This window comes from Lactuca virosa, chromosome 4 (genome assembly GCF_052849685.1).
Source record: "Lactuca virosa cultivar CGN04683 chromosome 4, Lactuca_virosa_CGN04683_v6, whole genome shotgun sequence".
Classification (NCBI taxonomy): domain Eukaryota; kingdom Viridiplantae; phylum Streptophyta; class Magnoliopsida; order Asterales; family Asteraceae; genus Lactuca; species Lactuca virosa.
Genome location: NC_136429.1, coordinates 468,712,892 through 468,731,984, shown reverse-complemented (window position 1 = coordinate 468,731,984; position 19,093 = coordinate 468,712,892). Strand labels below are relative to the sequence as shown.

Here is a 19,093-nt window from a genome sequence, read left to right as displayed (position 1 = left end):
GGAAAAATGTAAGGTGTTGGAAACCAAGCTTCACTTCACTGAAAAGAAGGTCGATGATTTGCTTGCAGAGAAGGCAGTCACGAGAAGTTGTATCTCTGATGTTACTGGACTGCTTTCTGATATCATTGAGACCCGTGATCCCATGATTTCCATCACAGTGCGAAAGCATCTGGCTGAAAAGATAAGACCGGTGTTCGCAATGTTGCACCGTTTGGAGGGTGTTTCGACGCCGATGTCTTTTCCGAAACAAGGGGGAGAAGGTAGTTCTAAAGTTCATGATGAGTTTTGAGCATTCTAACACTTCCTAAGTGTACATGCAACCCTAATAACCTTGAATCTATGTTTTCTCTATATACATGCAAATTTCTTTTCAAGGTTATTTCCTAACCAGCATGACATGGGGATTACATAGAACATAAAACTAGTAGAAATACATACCTTGTTGTTGCTTGGATTCCTTCAAGACTTTGTGAGCCTAGCACCCCAAATGTTGTGCCTCAAATGCTTCACACAACACCACAAGACTTGGAATAACTTGAGAGAATACTTCTTACACTTGAAAATCGGTTATGCCCTCACTAGAAAAACTAGGTCACCATTTTGCTAGCCATAGGGTTCCTTTTATAGTGTTGTCACAATTAGGGTTTACATATGAATGCCCTTAATTGTCATGACTCTTGATTTCTCATGACCCATAAACCATGGATATAACCAAACCCATAAACCATGAATCATTAATCCACCATAAAAGAATTGATGATTGTCATAATCAACCCTATATATTTAATTAGTCTCACTTTGATCACCAAATTAATACTAGATTAATACTTGATCAATACTAATTAAATAATACTATTATTAATATATCAGAACTTATAATATATTAATAATCATAAGTGCCTTATTCTCTCATCTAGTCTATCCAAGTATTGCAATGCCATGCAACCTAAATGGACCATGCCGGGTCGGGTCAAGTACATACCAAATAAAGTTATGGACTTAGACACTATATCCAACAGTCTCCCACTTGGATAAGTCTAATAACTATATTTGCAAATATGACTTCAAAATCCGACTAGCAATCGTAGCTCTTTCAAAGTCTCTCGGAACTGAGATGATGATGATACGCCATTTAAGATAAGTGATCATATAATCCCCTGTTCTCATGATATCAGCCGGACAAACACATGGAACATGGTCTTACTTATTGTCCAGCATTTGTTTCTCGATCTCTGATTTGTTTCGACATAGAACTAAATTGAACACATCAATTAGGTTCTGACCGGGCCCGGTACATAAGTCAAAACCAAATCATCGAGGGGCCCAGATATCGCTTGTATTTCTAGAAGGAACAGATAAACTTCGACTGATATGCTTGTACTAACTACTTGTTGAATTATTCACAAAGGCACGTTTTATAACATCGAGTTACCAATGCGTTTTCGTACAATCAATGAATAACCAACTCATAGTCAACAACTCATATCTCTAGGTTTGAAGATTTATATGATATTACTGTCTCACGATCACTCGAGATAAATTCCATGAAGTGATGCAAGTGAGCGTGGGTTGAATCCAATACTCAGCCCTTATGAGTACTCATGAATGTTGTATCAACCATTGCATTGTCTAAAGCACTTTAGACAAATCATACAAGCCAAATTCATGACAGTCTTGATTCATATCTACTTCCAACATATGACTGACTGTGGATGGTTTGAATAATATGATATATACCATAACATAATTATTCTGGAAGTCAAAACATGCAAAGTGAAACACACGAATAATACTAATCTTATATGGCCCCAACACTTTGAGTGTAAATAAAAAAACCTTTTATTTAAGCACCATATTGATTACTCATTATTTATGTTTCGATTAATCAACTTTATGCTTGAATTAAAACATTTGTTGTCCCATGCTCCAAGCATGTACACTATGTTTTTCCGAACAACAATTATGCCATACTCCAAGTATGCATACTATGTTTACATATAGATCAATTGACAATATTCCAATGATGCTCATTTCACAATTCCAATCCTCGTTGTAAATGCAAGAATACCAAACTCTTGCCATTTACTGTAATCTGTTAGATTCTAAACTTATATGCAATGATCCCCTTGTAATGACTATACACAGAAGTCACAAAGACTTGGCAACAGACATTACAAAGTATTCCAATGGAAAACAATTCCATGGAAATGAAGTCTCAAATTCAAAGTACATTCCTTTGAACATCCTTCTTAGCATTAAGTTCTTTAATCTTACACAGATTCAAAGAATAACTTCCACCTATGGAGACAATTCCATATTACCATTTTGACCATCACTTATGAACAAGAGTTGCCTCTTTTCAAAATATGTCAATATGGTCCTTACTCTATACTTCTAATTGTCCATGAGCAACCAATCTTTGGTAAACCTCAGATTGTCCTCGACAACTTTGCTTAATCATTTTAGTCATTTCCAGTTCTATTCCTTTTTCCATCTTAATGCCCTAGGCATTTGGAAAATTTAGAATGGATGAATATTATAGCACATGTAATCAAACCTATACCCAAAGCATATGGGACATGATTTATGCTATAATTTTTTTTTATTTGCCATGTTTTCATAATTCGAACTATGAAGAGGGATGCCGTAATCATAATCGAATTTTGAGAACGCAACATATATAGAATTTCCTTATGTTGAACCAATCCAGCATAACATTCATATATATTCTTGACTAAAGTAGATTAAATTCTCAATCTAAGCTTGTAGAATTGGAGTGAAGTACAAAATCCTCTCCCTTAATTATAGCAAAACAACTTTTTCAAGGCGAATTGAAACTTTTGTTTTCTATAATTAACATCATCCTCCCACTAGCATAATGATTATTATCTTACTAGCATAACACTTATGCTCCCACTAGCTTTGACATGTATCCAGAGATCAGCTGGACTTTTAGAAACCAACACTTTATTGACTTTTCTACCAAAGTTCAGATTTCTGATATGCAATTTCTTTGATAAGACTTTATCAAAACCATACACCTTTCCTTAGATAGCTCACTTGTGTGTCTAAACAATTATGAAGAGGGATGCCGTAATCATAATGTTTAGACCTTTTGTCATTCTCACAATTGCTATCTACTCAAAATCTACTTAGTGAAAGAGTTTCCTTACCATCATTTTCATGAATCGAAGAGAAACCTTATGACACTTAGATTTTTATGGTGTATGTGTTCCTATCCATGTGAATTTTTCATAACCATAATCACAAGACAAGGTTAGTGACAAATCCAAACTCATATAGACTGAACTTGTTCAATCTTAATTTCTTGCCACCTGGTAGCACAATGCCCACCATTGCTTCCGGGTTGTTATGCAAACAATTGAGAACTCATAGAACTCACAAGCATAATCAACTTTTAACTGGAATAGACACAGAAATAAGAATATGTCAACACGATAGGTTACAAACCTCAAGTCGTGGGATAGGGATTAACAAAACTCTTGATTAGTTTTTGAAACTATTTCATAATCTTTTAGACTCCCACTGTCCTCTTGACATATAAGACTTTTCTTTGTCAAGAACCATTTCTTGACAATACAAATATTCAAAAGCTAGTGCGGATTCTTATCAAGTTCAACACTTCTCACTATTGGTCTTAGCTGGTCTTTGTTTTATCCAAAACATCACAACTTACCAATCTCAAATGTACAAGAATAGGAAACATCTTACTCTACATTTGACAAGTGTTATGAACCTTCTAAAGACTATGTCACTCAAGTTACAATCTTGGAGTATTACTCCAGGATTTGTTTTTGGAACGAAGTATGAATTATCTTTTGATTTAACCATTTCAACAATTCACGATTCCTCTCCTCAGGCAACAAACATACTAAGGTGTCCTTAGAGGATCAATTGTGATATGGTTCCATAATCACTAAGATAATCATAAAACAAAATACACAAGTACTCTCCCATCTCTTTCAGATTGGAGAAACTTTTATCTTTCTGCCTTATTTGATTCTTCTTATTCATTCTGCCATACATTGAAACTTTTCCAATGTTTCAGAATTACACTTAAACTCGTAAGCATAACCATATTTACTAAACTTTAGTAAATCATAACGAATAATCTTATCTACCTTTGTGGTGGACCTGACTGGTGCACAACTTAATGTACCCGATCCTTTAGTCCTTCGCTTGACTCACATGCGAAAGTGAACAAGGAATTAGTCTTAATTTACCAAAGATGAAAATTCTCATTCATCACACAATACAACTTGCATGATTCCAAGTTTCTATCCAATTGAAACTTGGGTGATGAGAATCTTTCCTTATTTGGTAAATTATGACACTACCACTAATGAAAGAATCAAATCCATTTACCCATATTTCTTATCAATGGAAACATATAAGCAACAACCTTTTTAACAAATGCCATTGTAAGGATACTTAAAATAAAATCAAAACCATTTTCTTTTATTTTTAAAACTTTGCGGAAAACTTATCCTTACAATCCATATGAAAAACTTGTTGTTATCTATTCCTAAGAAATATATCATAACTTTTAAGTAACAACTCAAAATTCTGATCACCGAACCATGCGATCGAAATCCATCTTCACCATCAGAATCAGCATATACTTCCTTTAAGTTTCTTCACTCTTCTTTGATTCTTAAAACATCAATATGTGACCCAGTCACATCATGCAATAAGAATCTCAGAATAGAAACTTAATAAAGTTAGATAATGGACTTTACCTAAAGCAGAGTCAAACATTTGACTTTACTATCCTTATGGACTTTTAGGTAAATTTGGCAGCTTCGCAACCAATGCCCTTCCTTTGGCAACAGAAACATATGGACTCTTTGGAAACGGTACACAGACTTACCCTTTCTCTTTACCATTTGGTCAACCGAGTTGACTATGGCCAATCCCTTTCAATTGGGAAGAAAAAATTTTTCTGGACCTCCGATGTTACCATTGTCAATGTCCACGGAAGTTTGGGAAGTTGATCTTCCAATTAAATTTTGCTTTACCAATGCTCCAAATCATTGCTGATTCAGCATCATCAAGAAAATAGGTAAGATCATTAAGGGTCATGTCGTGATCTGTTATCAGGGAGTGACTGAAGAACCAAGTCAACAGCCAGCTACCTCGATACTTCGACACCCGGCTCTCCCGGCTTGTCAATATGGGACTTAATCTCCAAGACCTAAGCACATATAGACTTTGTTTGCCAATAAGGATTGAGTGGCTTAGAACTTATCAGGTCTTGAAACTTGTGGGATAAGGAGATTTATTGGAGGAGGTGGAGGAAGTGAAGTATGATTTCCAGTCCCACTAATGCACAACAAAGGGATTGATCTTTCACCTTGGTTGCCATTTGGGATATCATCTTCATTAGGAAGCTTGTTCCTAAAGATTTGGGAAGACCATAGCTGTCTAAACTAGACATCTATAATGGGAGAAATTCAAGTTAGTTGATTTAAAGTCCTTAATATAACACCCAATATGAAATATTAAGGCTAGGACCCAACAACCTATTTATAACTGGAAGAGGGATGCCGTAATCCAAATTATAAAATAGTTGAAGGTAGGTAAATGACGATTTACCAATTTCCACCATAAAAACGAAATATAATTAAGTTTTTAATTGGATTTGAAACTCCTAGATCTTTTGAGATACATTGAACTTTCAATGGCATTTTTGAATCTCGATTGTGCCCTCTCAAGTTTGTGACTGGGATGCCGAGGATCACAAACAAGGTGTGAATAACCATACAAATTGACTTGGTACCCTCAACAATATTACCTAATCGATGTGCCGGTTAACCACACACGCTCCACCGATCTATAATAAAGTCAAGTTACCCTTTGCCACACTTACTAGTCCATGTTAGTGTGCCGGTTAACCACACACGCTCCACTAACGACTTGGTAAGGTACAAAGTGTAATTTTATGGGCTAGCACCAATTTCACATTTTCCTAAAGTAACTAAGATTGAGAATTTATAATGTATAGTTACTTTATAATTCATTATACTTTTAATGAGTATTTAAAGTCGTATCCTACCCGTTCGGCTAACGACCCTCCACCGATCAAGGAAGCGGTGGGTGAGAGTGGACACCCATTAAGTCACCATTTTATAGGCAACAACCTTCCACCCCCCTTATAGACCAGCTTCGTGAATGAGGCCTACTAACGGTAAGAATGACATATTCTTATACATATCTATATAATAAAATTATAATAATAGTATAAGTGTTGATTTTTAAACTTTTTAAAAAACCTAAGGTTCAATTTGGAATTAAAGTATTAAAGTGTAAGACTTTTCAAATTCCAAAACTTGAGGGCAAGATTTGAAACTATTCCAAGTCTCTTCAATTTGTAACTTATGAGTTTTTAATGGTTCATAAAATGAAGACTCTTCATTTTATGAAACCTCTTTAGTTCTTTAATCACAATTTAAAGAAGTGACTTTTGGTTATCCATAACTTGAGGACAAGTTATGGACACCATCATTGCCATTAAGATCATGAATTAAACACACATGGAGGTTACACATAATTCCTATGATCTTCTAAAACTCATAAGAACACAAATTCATGTCAGGCAATTTCAAGAAATCATACAAACATATACAATACTTGAAAATTGATAAAAGTCATGTAAAATGGGTTAACATAATCATTATCCTTTTGAAAAACAGATTTTACAAGTCCAAAACAGATTGGGATAATGATTTTAATCCATTTCCAGCAACAAAACTCGAAAAAAACTGCCCAGCACGCTCCTACTCGTCGAGTGCATTATTCTACTCGTCGAGTAGGATGAATTTTTTCATGGACTCGGCGAGTCCAGTCGTCAGAGTGCAGAATTTTCGATTTTTAAGCAGTTTTGCATCAAGTATACAGAAAACAATCCTAGGCTCTGATACCACTGATGGGTTTTGAGCATTCTAACACTTCCTAAGTGTACATGCAACCCTAATAACCTTGAATCTATGTTTTCTCTATATACATGCAAATTTCTTTTCAAGGTTATTTCCTAACTAGCATGGCATGGGGATTACATAGAACATACAACTAGTAGAAATACATACCTTGTTGTTGCTTGGATTCCTTCAAGACTTTGTGAGCCTAGCACCCCAAATGTTATGCCTCAAATGCTTCACACAACACCACAAGACTTGGAATAACTTGAGAGAATACTTCTTACACTTGAAAATCGGTTATGCCCTCACTAGAAAAACTAGGTCACCATTTTGCTAGCCATAGGGTTCCTTTTATATTGTTGTCACAATTAGGGTTTACATATGAATGCCCTTAATTGTCATGACTCTTGATTTCTCATGACCCATGGGTTTGTAACTCCCATGGACTATCCATGGAGCTCCATATGGTTATAACCAAACCCATAAACCATGGATCATTAATCCACCATAAAAGAATTGATGATTGTCATAATCAACCCTATATATTTAATTAGTCTCACTTTGATCACCAAATTAATACTAGATTAATACTTGATCAATACTAATTAAATAATACTATTATTAATATATCAGAACTTATAATATATTAATAATCATAAGTGCCTTATTCTCTCATCTAGTCTATCCAAGTATTGCAATGCCATGCAACCCAAATGGACCATGCCGGGTCGGGTCAAGTACATACCAAATAAAGTTATGGACTTAGACACTATATCCAACAGTTCAAATGGATGATGTCAACCCCAAAGTTTCAATTAAACCTCATGTCATCAAGCAAGATCCAAAAGATAAGGAAACGTTATTCAGCAATGAACCCATTATTGACAATGACGAAGACGAAGAGCCTGATGAAGCTGAACTTAAAAGGCGGAAGGCTCGTGAAGCAGAGTTGGATGAAAATGCTCGTATCTTCAAGGAGGCTGAGGAAAAAGAAAGTGCTGAGTTGGATGAAAATGCTTGTGAAGCAGAGTTGGATGAAAATGCTCAGTATTGGTTGGATCCTATTGCTTCCTTTGATGTCCAAAATTCACAGGATTCGTAGTTAGACCTTCCTATCACTCCAAAGGCATTCAGGTTTCGTGCCTTTATAAAAGTTGCTAATGTTCGTTTCTCAGACAGAACTGGGGATCAACTGCTATTTTCCTTCTACTTGAAGCATATGAAACCCAAGTTCGAGACCTGGAGTGCGAGCAAAATTGTAGCTGTGAAGGTTACTGGGCCAATTGAGACTGAAAGCTTCCCTAATGAGAAGTTTAAAGTTGCGAGAGGATCTGTATGTCCAGCTTGCGATTTCACTCTCGCAAATCTGCCTTGTTTGAACCCCCATGACTGGATGGTGATATTCAATATTTTGTTGCGAGAGAAGGAGAAGTACGAACCTGTGTTTGCTCATCTTCAAATCATGATCAAGTCTTACATTCAGGAAGTTGGGTTGATGGATGTGGAAATTGCCACTGTTTTGAGGCAAAAACCAACTGTTGTTCAAAAAGAAGCTCCGAAAGACTTCCAGAAGCTCAAGCCAGGAAAGATTTACAAAGAAGGATGGTTTGTGGTATACACGACTAGAGATCGTCCAGGAGCAGATCGACGCAAGTTATTCTTTCATCTTGAAGACAAGCACTTGTTTACTACTTCTTGTCTGGAGTTTATTTTGGAGCTTGTTGTGAAGTTTAAGGGCAACAACAAAGATGATGTGAAGTGTTTCACTGATGTGATCACTTGGTACATTGATGTTCACAAGCTGCTGTTGAATTTCATTCCCAAAGTCTACGAAGTGCAGAAGCGAATCACGAATTAACATGGCTATGGTTTCAATTGACGCAAAGGGGGAGATTGTTGAAGATATTAGTGTTGCGTCATTGGGCCTATGTTATTTTGTCCATTATGTATAAACGAGTTGGGCCTATCCACTCGTGTTTAATGCTAGGGTTATATTATATAAGGTGCATGCATGCTACGTATGTTTGGTAACTTCTCAGAATTATCTTTGTAACCCTAATACACGCCTCGACAGAAGTAATTCTTCATCGAGTTCTTCTGAGGTGTGAGAGTTAATCATTCAGCACCAGTTTGATGATATCGTGTTCTCTACTCCACCAAATGACCATATATCATCACAAACATCAATCAAAAGCTTTAGAGCTCTTCAAAGTCTATGTAACAAGCCACCAAGGGACTAAAACTCATTAAAATGGAACAAAAATCCATATATTCATATATCTAAAGATAAAACACAATAAATATCGGAACTTTGAGACTTATAAAGGTCTCTAGGTGAATAGAGGTTGAATACTTCAAATACATAGCTTCAAAGACCAATATTTCATGTTCTTCATCCTTCTGGAACACAATGCCACCAACAAAAGAGCACTAAATGGTCATTAAGAGTGTACCAAAATGGATTTAGGAGAGAGGATGAGCTCCAGACACTATAATGGAGGCTAGATTTCATTAGAGATGTTCTAAATGAGGTAGAGGATGAACACGCCGAACCCTTAGGGTTTATAGACTTTATATACCCCCAAAACCCTAAAAAACATGCAGCCCATTGGGTCGGCGGCGCCCCGCGCTCATAAACAGCGCGACACGCTCTTCAGATATATTCATGAATTTTCGGTTTTCAACTTCAACTTCAAATAATCATAATTTCTTCGTTATGAAGCCGATTTTAGTGATATTTATATACATGTGAAGATTGACAAGCCCCATAATTCTATGAAATTACTTTTTCTTTAAAGCATACCGAACTGAATTTATTAATGCATGCAACAAGTCCAAAATATCATTTTCCCATTTTACCCTTTTGGCTTTGAGGCAAATTTCAAAGGGCTGAAGTCATTTCACCAACATTACCAACATCTAATAATGTATAAATTTTATTCCCTTAAAGCCCAAGACCTTCACTTGATCAAGTTATGGTACGCTATCCCAAAATAGAGACATCCTCCAACCATTTCATATAATTAAAGCATATATAAAGGAAATTCAAGTGATAATTCAGAACCCAACTGATGCCAACAAACAACCCAATCACTTGAAAATACTCAACTGCAACAACTACCTCTCTCTTTCCCCAACTAGGAGACCCAATTCCTAGCGAAAACCACTCAAACTGGGAAACTAACTGTATCTAAACCAAATCCATCAATAAACTTCACAAGACTAGGAACCCATCAGTCTAAACTCTAGAAACCATACCTGAGGACTGATGATCAACCTTTTCGTACCTATCTCTAGTCTGTGACTAGGAACACCACCAAATAATGCAGAATTCACACCAAAAACATCTTGATCGTGAATTTCAACCAATCCCGAATCCTGAAATTATGCCCAAAAGAATTCGAATACATATTAACTTCCTGACAAGTCAACACTAATCCACCACTAGACTAACGGACCAAGACCCAAAGATCTCATCCACTCAATATGCTTACCATCGAGACACCATCGAATCATTAGAATGATATGCTTACCGTTTTACACTGTTCTTGCCATCATCCAGTAATGGGCACGGAGAAGCACGACCAACACTTCAGTGTGCCTATAGGTACACAACAATCATCCCACTCATCACTTACTAAGCACAACACAAACCATATAATTCTATAACACTCAAACCTTCTACAGTCCAAGGTACCACCGATCCAACATAAGATAGACAGTGGAACGTTTGTTCCAAATCAAAATCAATACATCAAAAAAGAACCATTCCATAAAGTTAGACCAAGTGTTCTCAGGATATCTTACTTAGTCCACGTACACCTTTGACAACAATATTTGATGAATTATCAAGATTTAACATTCCATAGGGGAACATACATTGTGCCTTAAGTCGACTGTGTTACTTCTTCATCACAGCCTTACCCAAACGATGAAATATAGTCATATCCAATTAATTGATGTACCTTAACTGGTAAGAGAAACCTTCTCTTAAGCATCCGAAACACGATCCTCAATCCTTAGTTAGAGATGAGCAAATTCCATTAACGCGCAACTATCCCAATAAAACTCCCAATCTAGAGGAAAACTCCAAAATCACCCAAAATGCTATCATAACCTTAATCGGATCAACCCATATACCAACCATGGCGACGCGAAAAACCAAAACTGGACTCTGTATAGAATCCCGATCGCACCTGAAAAATCAAACAACGTCATTGCAACATCCAAACGTTCACTATCCAAACACTACCGCCATTCTTGATCTTGCTAAAACAAAGTCCCACAACCAGACAACCAATGGAAGATACTCATAAATGTAGATATACGACTGAAAAAAGTTTGATAATGGGTTGACGCACCAATTACACCTTTAAATTTTACCGCTCGAAACCCTCGAATGACCTCCAGATGTTGACGAGGAAACAAATGACCAATCGATCGGAAGTAAACCAACAAACTAAACCCAAAGATCTCATATACTGCTGAAGGAATCCATACAAAAATACAAATACTAAACCCTGAAGTTGATCAACATATCAAGTTTTGTCCATATTAACCAAAGATAATCAACCCATACTAAAAGCTAACCATGCTTTCTATATCCGGTACACAACCTGAGCAGCTTGAACGCTCCTCTATCAAGATCATAGGTGCTTCCGAAACAAACTACTTTTAACCTCCGAATATTATGAGGTAAAAATTTCATTTTTAATTCAACCAAAACATTATATATGTTTAAGTCAACATTCAATACCCTTTTTCTAAATATTCAAAAGTGCTTTATAAGAAAACAGTTATCGGAGTACAACCCCAAAATCATCATAATGCGGAAATATGGGTAGATGCGCTGTGATCAAGTCGGACCATTCCTTTTCGAACCAGAAGTACCTGAAACCATAACCATAATATATCCGTAAGAACAAAGCTTAGTGAGTTCCCCAAAATACTACATACCATACATATCAACATATACGGGGTCCCGCCCGAGTTTGGACCCCGACGGGCATCAGACCCCACCTGGCATCGAGCCCCGCTCGGTATACATATCTGTCAGTCATCGGACCCTGCCCGGTATACATATAAACATATAAACACACATCACATGCCATAATCACAAAGATAAATAGCATACTGACTAGTCATTGGGCCCCGCCCGACATCGGGTCGTACCCAAAAATCATAAAAACACATATTGATAAATAACATACAATGTACTCATAAGGCCCCGCCTGGCATCGGGCCCCACCTGGCATCATATATCATACATGCATAGTCATATAGACAACTAGCATTCTAAACATAATAAACCATGGGCCGACATTGGTGCCTTCGACCCATTAACATAGTGAGGAAACTCAGCTCAAACCGCTGATAATTAAATCACTGCTCGGACCGCTGAACTGGGTAATCCTTGCGTCAGCTAACAACAAATACAATCTTAATAAAAATTAACCTGACAACCCAAAATCCTGAGGCCAATTCCATAAACCAACTTCCTAAAGGATAAAAGACCATTTTACCCTTTTCTTACTTGGCCCAAAACCAAGGTCTAACCCAAATTGCACAAAAAGCCCAAGATGGAAACCCAAGCCCAATATGGCCCAACTTCCTAATTGGGCCTAAAAAATCTCATAGGACAAATACCAAGAAAGTCCACAGCCTAATCATGGCCTAAAAACGGAAGCCCAATGGTCCAACAAGGCTCAAACTCAAAAATTCCCAATAATGCTGAATTGGGGAGTACGCCGTACATAGTCGAGATATACGCCCCGCGTACACGGCCTCGAAGCACAGAGTACAAGTCCTTTATGCACAAAATCAGCATTACGCTGAGCGTATACTTACGTACGCCCAACGTTCTCCTCAGGCCACCTTTTCACTCAAATAAGCACTTAATCGGTTAAGATAGTATGCTAAACTCTCAGATGTGATTCTATAAGACCACTAATCACGTAAAGTTGGCAACTCTACACACATGCATGGCTTATTGGGACTCAATAGCTCAAAAAGAGCTTAACAAAGGTCTTAATACATGCATGGGTCTAAATACTCCATATGGTAGACATTTTTATGAACTTGGGACTGAATGGAGCTAAGATCTAGCATCCATTGCTTCATGAGTAGATCAAAAGCTCACGTTTAGCACTAAAAGACTCAAAAGCTCCAAAATACTCCATAGACTAGATCTAACATATATTATCATCAATATAGAAACTTTATACCTCCAAAATATAGATCAAGATGCTACAATCCTAGATCCAAAAGCTTCAAGCAATCCCAAACTTCTCCAAGAAGTTCTTTCTTCTTCTATAAACACCAAAAACCATGAAATACCACCAAAGTCTCAAAAACCACTCAAATGGGTGCTAGGGTTTTGTTTCTAGGGTTTGGAAGGATGAAGGCTGGAGATATTAGGGTTAAGTTATAAGATAAGGAGCTTAAATAGGGTCCAAGACCTTAAAACAGAGTTTGGGTCTCACTGGAGTACGCCATGTGTAATTCCTGTACGCCATGCGTACTCCAAAGAACACTCGCGAATACTTTGCTTAGAACGCCCAACGTACACCAATATACGCCCCGTGTACTGGCGTTCACCCTAGTACCCCATGCGTACACTTGTGTACGCCCCGCATACCAGGTTAAACCCTAAATTCACCAAAATTCTGAAGGCCATAACTTCTTCGTTATGAGTCTGTTTCCGACGATCCTTATATCCACCAAAATGTAACGAGAAGTTCTATTCTTCTATCAAGTCATACCTACCTTAAAACTTCCTGAACTAAAATCCAATTTCCAAATAATCACAAATCGACACTTTACCGATATACCCCTTGGCTCCAAAACACGAACCGAACACCCAGATCACCTAAATTACATCACCCACACCCAAATGGGTCTAAATCTTTTTTGCTCAAAGGTCCTAAGCCTGATGATACCCGATCTTCGGGTCACTGCCCCTCATTAGGAAACGATTCGGAATAGGGTGTTACGCTACTGACCACAATAAGTTCCTTGCCCAACAACTTTCCGTTGTTAGGACAACACATGTGACCGTGAAGACATAATCCTGAAGAAAACTTGCTCTACACTCACGATCAGCTCATGTACCTTGAAGCTAGCATCATCTTGTTACCTTTTGTTGTTTTTGTTTGTATAATGTAATTATAGTAATGTTAGATGTTAGCTAACTATTCCTAAATATTAGTGATTAGGATCAGTTTATATATTTAGATTAGAATCAATCCCATTAATGTTGGGATTTATTGTTACGAGCTATACTATATATCCATTTAATCGTGTTGTTCTCATTGAAAACCCCTCTTCGTTGCTTTGTCCATCTTTCTCTTTGTGAGAAAGTTTTTCTTAGTGAAAACATCTTTGTGATACTTCTGTGTTTTTATTATTGATCTTTTACTTGTTTGTATCGGATCTACAAACCTTCAAGTGGTATCAGAGCAAGTTTTTGACAAATTCATGATTCCATACCCTGTCGTCTTCATCCTAATACAATCCAAAATCCTTTGTAGCGAACAAAATTCCACAGTTCGATCAAAACAACTTTCCCGTGTGGAAAACAAAAGCCATGGTTTTTCTTGAAACCATGGACTATGACATGCTCGATATCATCAATCATGGTCCTCATGTTCCTATGTATCAACCTATGATTGATAATGCTCCCTCGAGAGGAAAAAAGCAGAAGCCGAAGGAAAACTACAATGAAGAAGATAAAAGACTCATAATTCTTGATGTGAAAACAAGGATTGCCATAGGAAAATCTCTTCCTTACCATATTTATCACTTGGTCTAAAACTGTGAATCTACACAGGAAATGTTGGAACGCTAATAGTGGATTATGAAGGCACTATAGAAGTTCAAGAAACAACTATCAACAACCTGAACCGAAGATATGCGCATTTCTTTTCCCAGCAAGGTGAGACACTGACCCAAACCTTTAACATGTTTAACTGTTTGGTTAATGATATGTGTAGGTCGGCACCACTACACACTCATCTCAGTTGGTGTTGATGTTCTTGGATTCCTTAGGCAAAAAAACTCGGAACATGACCATTATGTTCTCAAGAACAGGGAAAAGATCAACACCATAGATCTTAACACTTTATTTGGCAATTTGCGCAACTATGAAGAAACCAAGGCTTTTTGTAAAGACATGATGAAGTACTCCAGCTAGGAAATTTTTTTGGCTCTGTTCTCAAGAAAGGATATGTATGTCAGTGATTTTAAAGCTTTAGATCAGGATCAAACTCTTGAAGAATACTCGGATGAGTTAGTTTCTAGCGCTTCACTTATTGTTAACTATTTTGAAGATATTAGGTTGAGTGATCGTAAGAAGTTTCAGTCTAAAGGAAGTAGCTCATCAGCGAAAAATAGTGTCATTGATAGAAAGGATGATGGGAAGTGTTTCAACTATGGAAGCACTAATCACTTTTCCAGGGAGTGCAAGATAAGGAAAGCTCCACAAAACACAGAGATTTATGAAGTTATGCACAATAATCTGATGGCACATATGAAGAAAGAAAACATTCCTTTTCCAAGAGCACTTATTGCCAAACAGGAGAAATCGTAGGAACGGGTAGATGAAGAAGAGTCTTCTGAAGATAAGGAGCTTGAAGGGAAGTGTCTAATGGCTCGCATTGATGAATTCACACTAAAGATTCTAGCAACAGTTCCAACACATTCGACGCTGATCTCTCTCAAGCTGCAAGAGACTCAAAGATGCAAGACTAGGATCTTCTTCCATGTACTAGGTTAAAACATTTGTCAATTACTCTTCTAATGAAAAAATCGAAATGTTTGATTATTTGTGTTTTGATCTTGCAAAATCTAACTTAGAAAAGTTCACACTTAAATAAGAGATTAAGATTTTAAAAGAAAAGTCGATTGCCACTGAAAACTCTCTCACACTTGTGAATGAAGAAAATGCAAATCCTTCTTTATCTAACAAATTCTTCTTCACTGAAAAAGAAAAAGCTGATGAAGTTGCCAAAAAGTTACAGCTCATTGTTACCAATTGGGCAAATTCACATTTCAAATTAAACAAAATTGTAAATGTTCAGATTCCTGATCAGTGTGAGAAAATAGTTGGTTGAAATATTCGCTGTAAAATATTCAAACATTTTGAACCTGAATTTTTTTTTACAACGCTTGCGATCTTGAAAAGGACTTTAAAACAATATTTTGAAGTACCACCTTCATAAATCAAAGCTTAATTAACAAACAGTGCACTACTAACTCAAGTGGACACACTACGTGTAAATCTTATTTATCTGCTCTTGATCCAACAAAACAGCCTCCAAATAATGAATAAGTGTTACCTATAACTGAGATTTTTTTAAAATTTCCCATCTCAAATGGTAAGTTTCACTTAGTGAATGAAATTCTTAGTGATTTTCCCCAATGCATTGTTAGTGACGCTAACACTACTGTTCTTCAATGATCTCTACACATGAGTCTTCTAACTCATCATTCTATAGTAACAGTGTTTCCTCACAATGCAATGTATCAGGTTCCAGAACAAAAGAAAGGGTTTTTAAGTTAAATGAACAACATTTCACTCACTGGAAGCCAAATTTTACAAGAAATCAAAATTAATGTTATAAAAGGAAAACACCGGAATCAGGGTATGTTATCGCTGTCGAGACACTACACTCAAAGTCAGTGAGTGCATCTTAAAAGAGAACACTAAACACGCTGATAATATCATAACATGAAATAATAAGTGGATCAACAAGAAAAACTCTTTAAATTGTCTATGAATTAATGCTATAACATTTTATATCTTAAGATACCCATTGTAAAATGGGTCAATGAGTACTAACGTGTGTTTTAGCACTATAGGGTCAAGAGCATATCTTGTACTTACACAGTGGATGATCAAGGCATATGAAAGGATTCAAGTCTCTCCTCAATGATTATATGAAGAAATATGGCCCTACAGTGACATATGGAGACAATAGCTAGGGAGTTACAAAAGGTTATGGTACAATCAAGTGTAAATCAGTCGAGTTCAAGAATGTATCATATGTCAAAGGTCTTCAAAATAATCTTATCTCAATCAGTTAATTGTGTTAAGTTGACTATAAGTTCACTTCAATAAAAGGGAAGGAAATATGATTGATCAAAAGAAAGCAACATCTCTCACTTCAAATCATCAAAATTACATCTATGTCATGGACATGTTTTACGCTGATAAGTCTCTTAGACGCTGCTTTTACTCTCGTTCAAAATCTCATCTAAATTTGTTGTGGCACAAGAGACTCATAACATGAATTTTGTAAAAGATAAGTCGTGTTCAACGTGTGAAAAGTGAGGCAAACAAAATCTTCATTCAAGCCTAAGTCTCTTTCTTCTATCACTAACCATTCACCTTCTTCATAAGGACTTGTTTGGCCCTTTTCCTATCAAGTATAGATCTGGGAAGAAGTTCACACTGGTCATTTTTTATGAGTACTCAAGATTCACATGGGTTGTCTTTTTTAGAAAGAAAAATCATGCCGCTGAGAAGATCAGTTCCTTTGTAAAGTGGTGTGAAGTTTTGTATGATCGCAGAGTCATGTAACTTTGATGTGATCATGGAACCGAGTTCCGAAATTCCAGTGTGTAGGAATTTTGTGATGCTATAGGTATTTCTCAAAACTTCTCTGTTGTCCAGACACCGCAACAAAATGGTGTCATTAAAAGACGAAATCAGACTGTCATTAAAGTTGGGCGTACTATGGTTATTGAAGTTGGCCTTCGTCTATCTTTTTGGGATGAAGCAGCTAATACTGCATGTTACACAGAAAACAGGTCTATCATTGTGAAGCGTCATGGGAAAACTGCCTATGAGCTTCTAAAAGAGAGAAAGCTTGATTTCTCCTACTTCCATGTTTTAGGGTGTGTTTGTTATATTTTGAATCAGATGGATCAACGTTCAAAATTTGAGGCAAAGGATGACAAAGACTTCTTCTTGGGATATTCAAGTGAATCTAAAGCCTCAAAGTTTTTCAATCTTTCAAGACAAATCATTGAGGAATCTATTCATATCATATTTGATGAACATGCATTCATTCAAAATCAAACGGATCACCCTGCTAACATTCTTAACGAGTTGGTTCTTAGTCTGTCAGTCACTCTCACTGAGCCAATTTTTCCAGTCGTTGTTCTTTATCTCAATCTCTACATGATGTTAAGGATGTTGAAGATTAACCTGACGCTGAGGATTAATCTCGTTATGCTGAAGAACCAAACCCTGGTGTAACTTCTAATCATGGAGAACCTTTCTCTGATAATGAACCAATTAGCAATAATGATGCAAACTATAGATTTCATCGTGATCACCCTGAATCTCAAATCATAGGAAAAGTTGACTCAGGGGTTCTTACTTGCAGCAGAGCCACTAGCAATTTTTTTCATGTTCGTTAATTTTGTGTCAACGATTGAACCCAAGAAGGTGGCTGAAGCGTTAAAAGATGTTGAATGGATCAAGGCAATGCAAGATAAGTTGAACGAGTTTGAACAACACAACCTATGGACGTTGGTTCCACATCCTCACGGGAAGACCATCATTGGTAATCGTTGGGTTTTCAGAAACAATATGGATGAAAATGGGGTTGTCACTGGAAACAAGGAAAGACTAGTTACTCAGGTTTCTTTTTTCAGTTGGAAGGCTTGGACTATGATGAGACATTTGCCCATGTAACAAGACCTGAGGCAATATGATTATCTCTTGCATTTACATCCTTCATGAACTTTAACGTCTATCAAATGGATGTGAATATAACCTTTTTGCGTGGGGATCTCCAAGAAGAAGTGTTTCCGACACAACCACCAGGTTTTAAAAGTGTAGAATATCCAGATCACCTGTTTCGTCGTACAAGGTTGTATACGGTCTAAAACAAGCTCACATGGCTTTGTAAGACATGTTGGCCATTTACCTTTTGTAGAATGGATACAACCGAAGAGCTATTGATAAGACCATGTTTATTGATGTGCAATTTATATACTATGTAGTTTTAAATTTATAACCCTAACCTACTTAACTAACAAATTTCACTTAGGCAGTGTAGCTAGTCAAATTTATAGAATAGTAGGTATGTTGGGTATCGAACACAGGAACGAATTTAGCTAATAAAATAATTACTAAAAATTAACCA

General features: G+C 36.7%; 1 protein-coding gene across 1 annotated transcript; it reads left to right on the top strand.

Moving 5' to 3' along the window:
- The first annotated feature begins 17,673 nt into the window (after positions 1-17,673).
- Positions 17,674-18,639, top strand: LOC145106828 (uncharacterized). The gene is made up of 2 exons (XM_079043759.1): positions 17,674-18,192; positions 18,298-18,639. Exons 1-2 carry the CDS (start codon positions 17,674-17,676, stop codon positions 18,637-18,639), a joined length of 861 nt encoding a protein of 286 aa, XP_078899885.1.
- Positions 18,640-19,093: the final 454 nt, after the last annotated feature.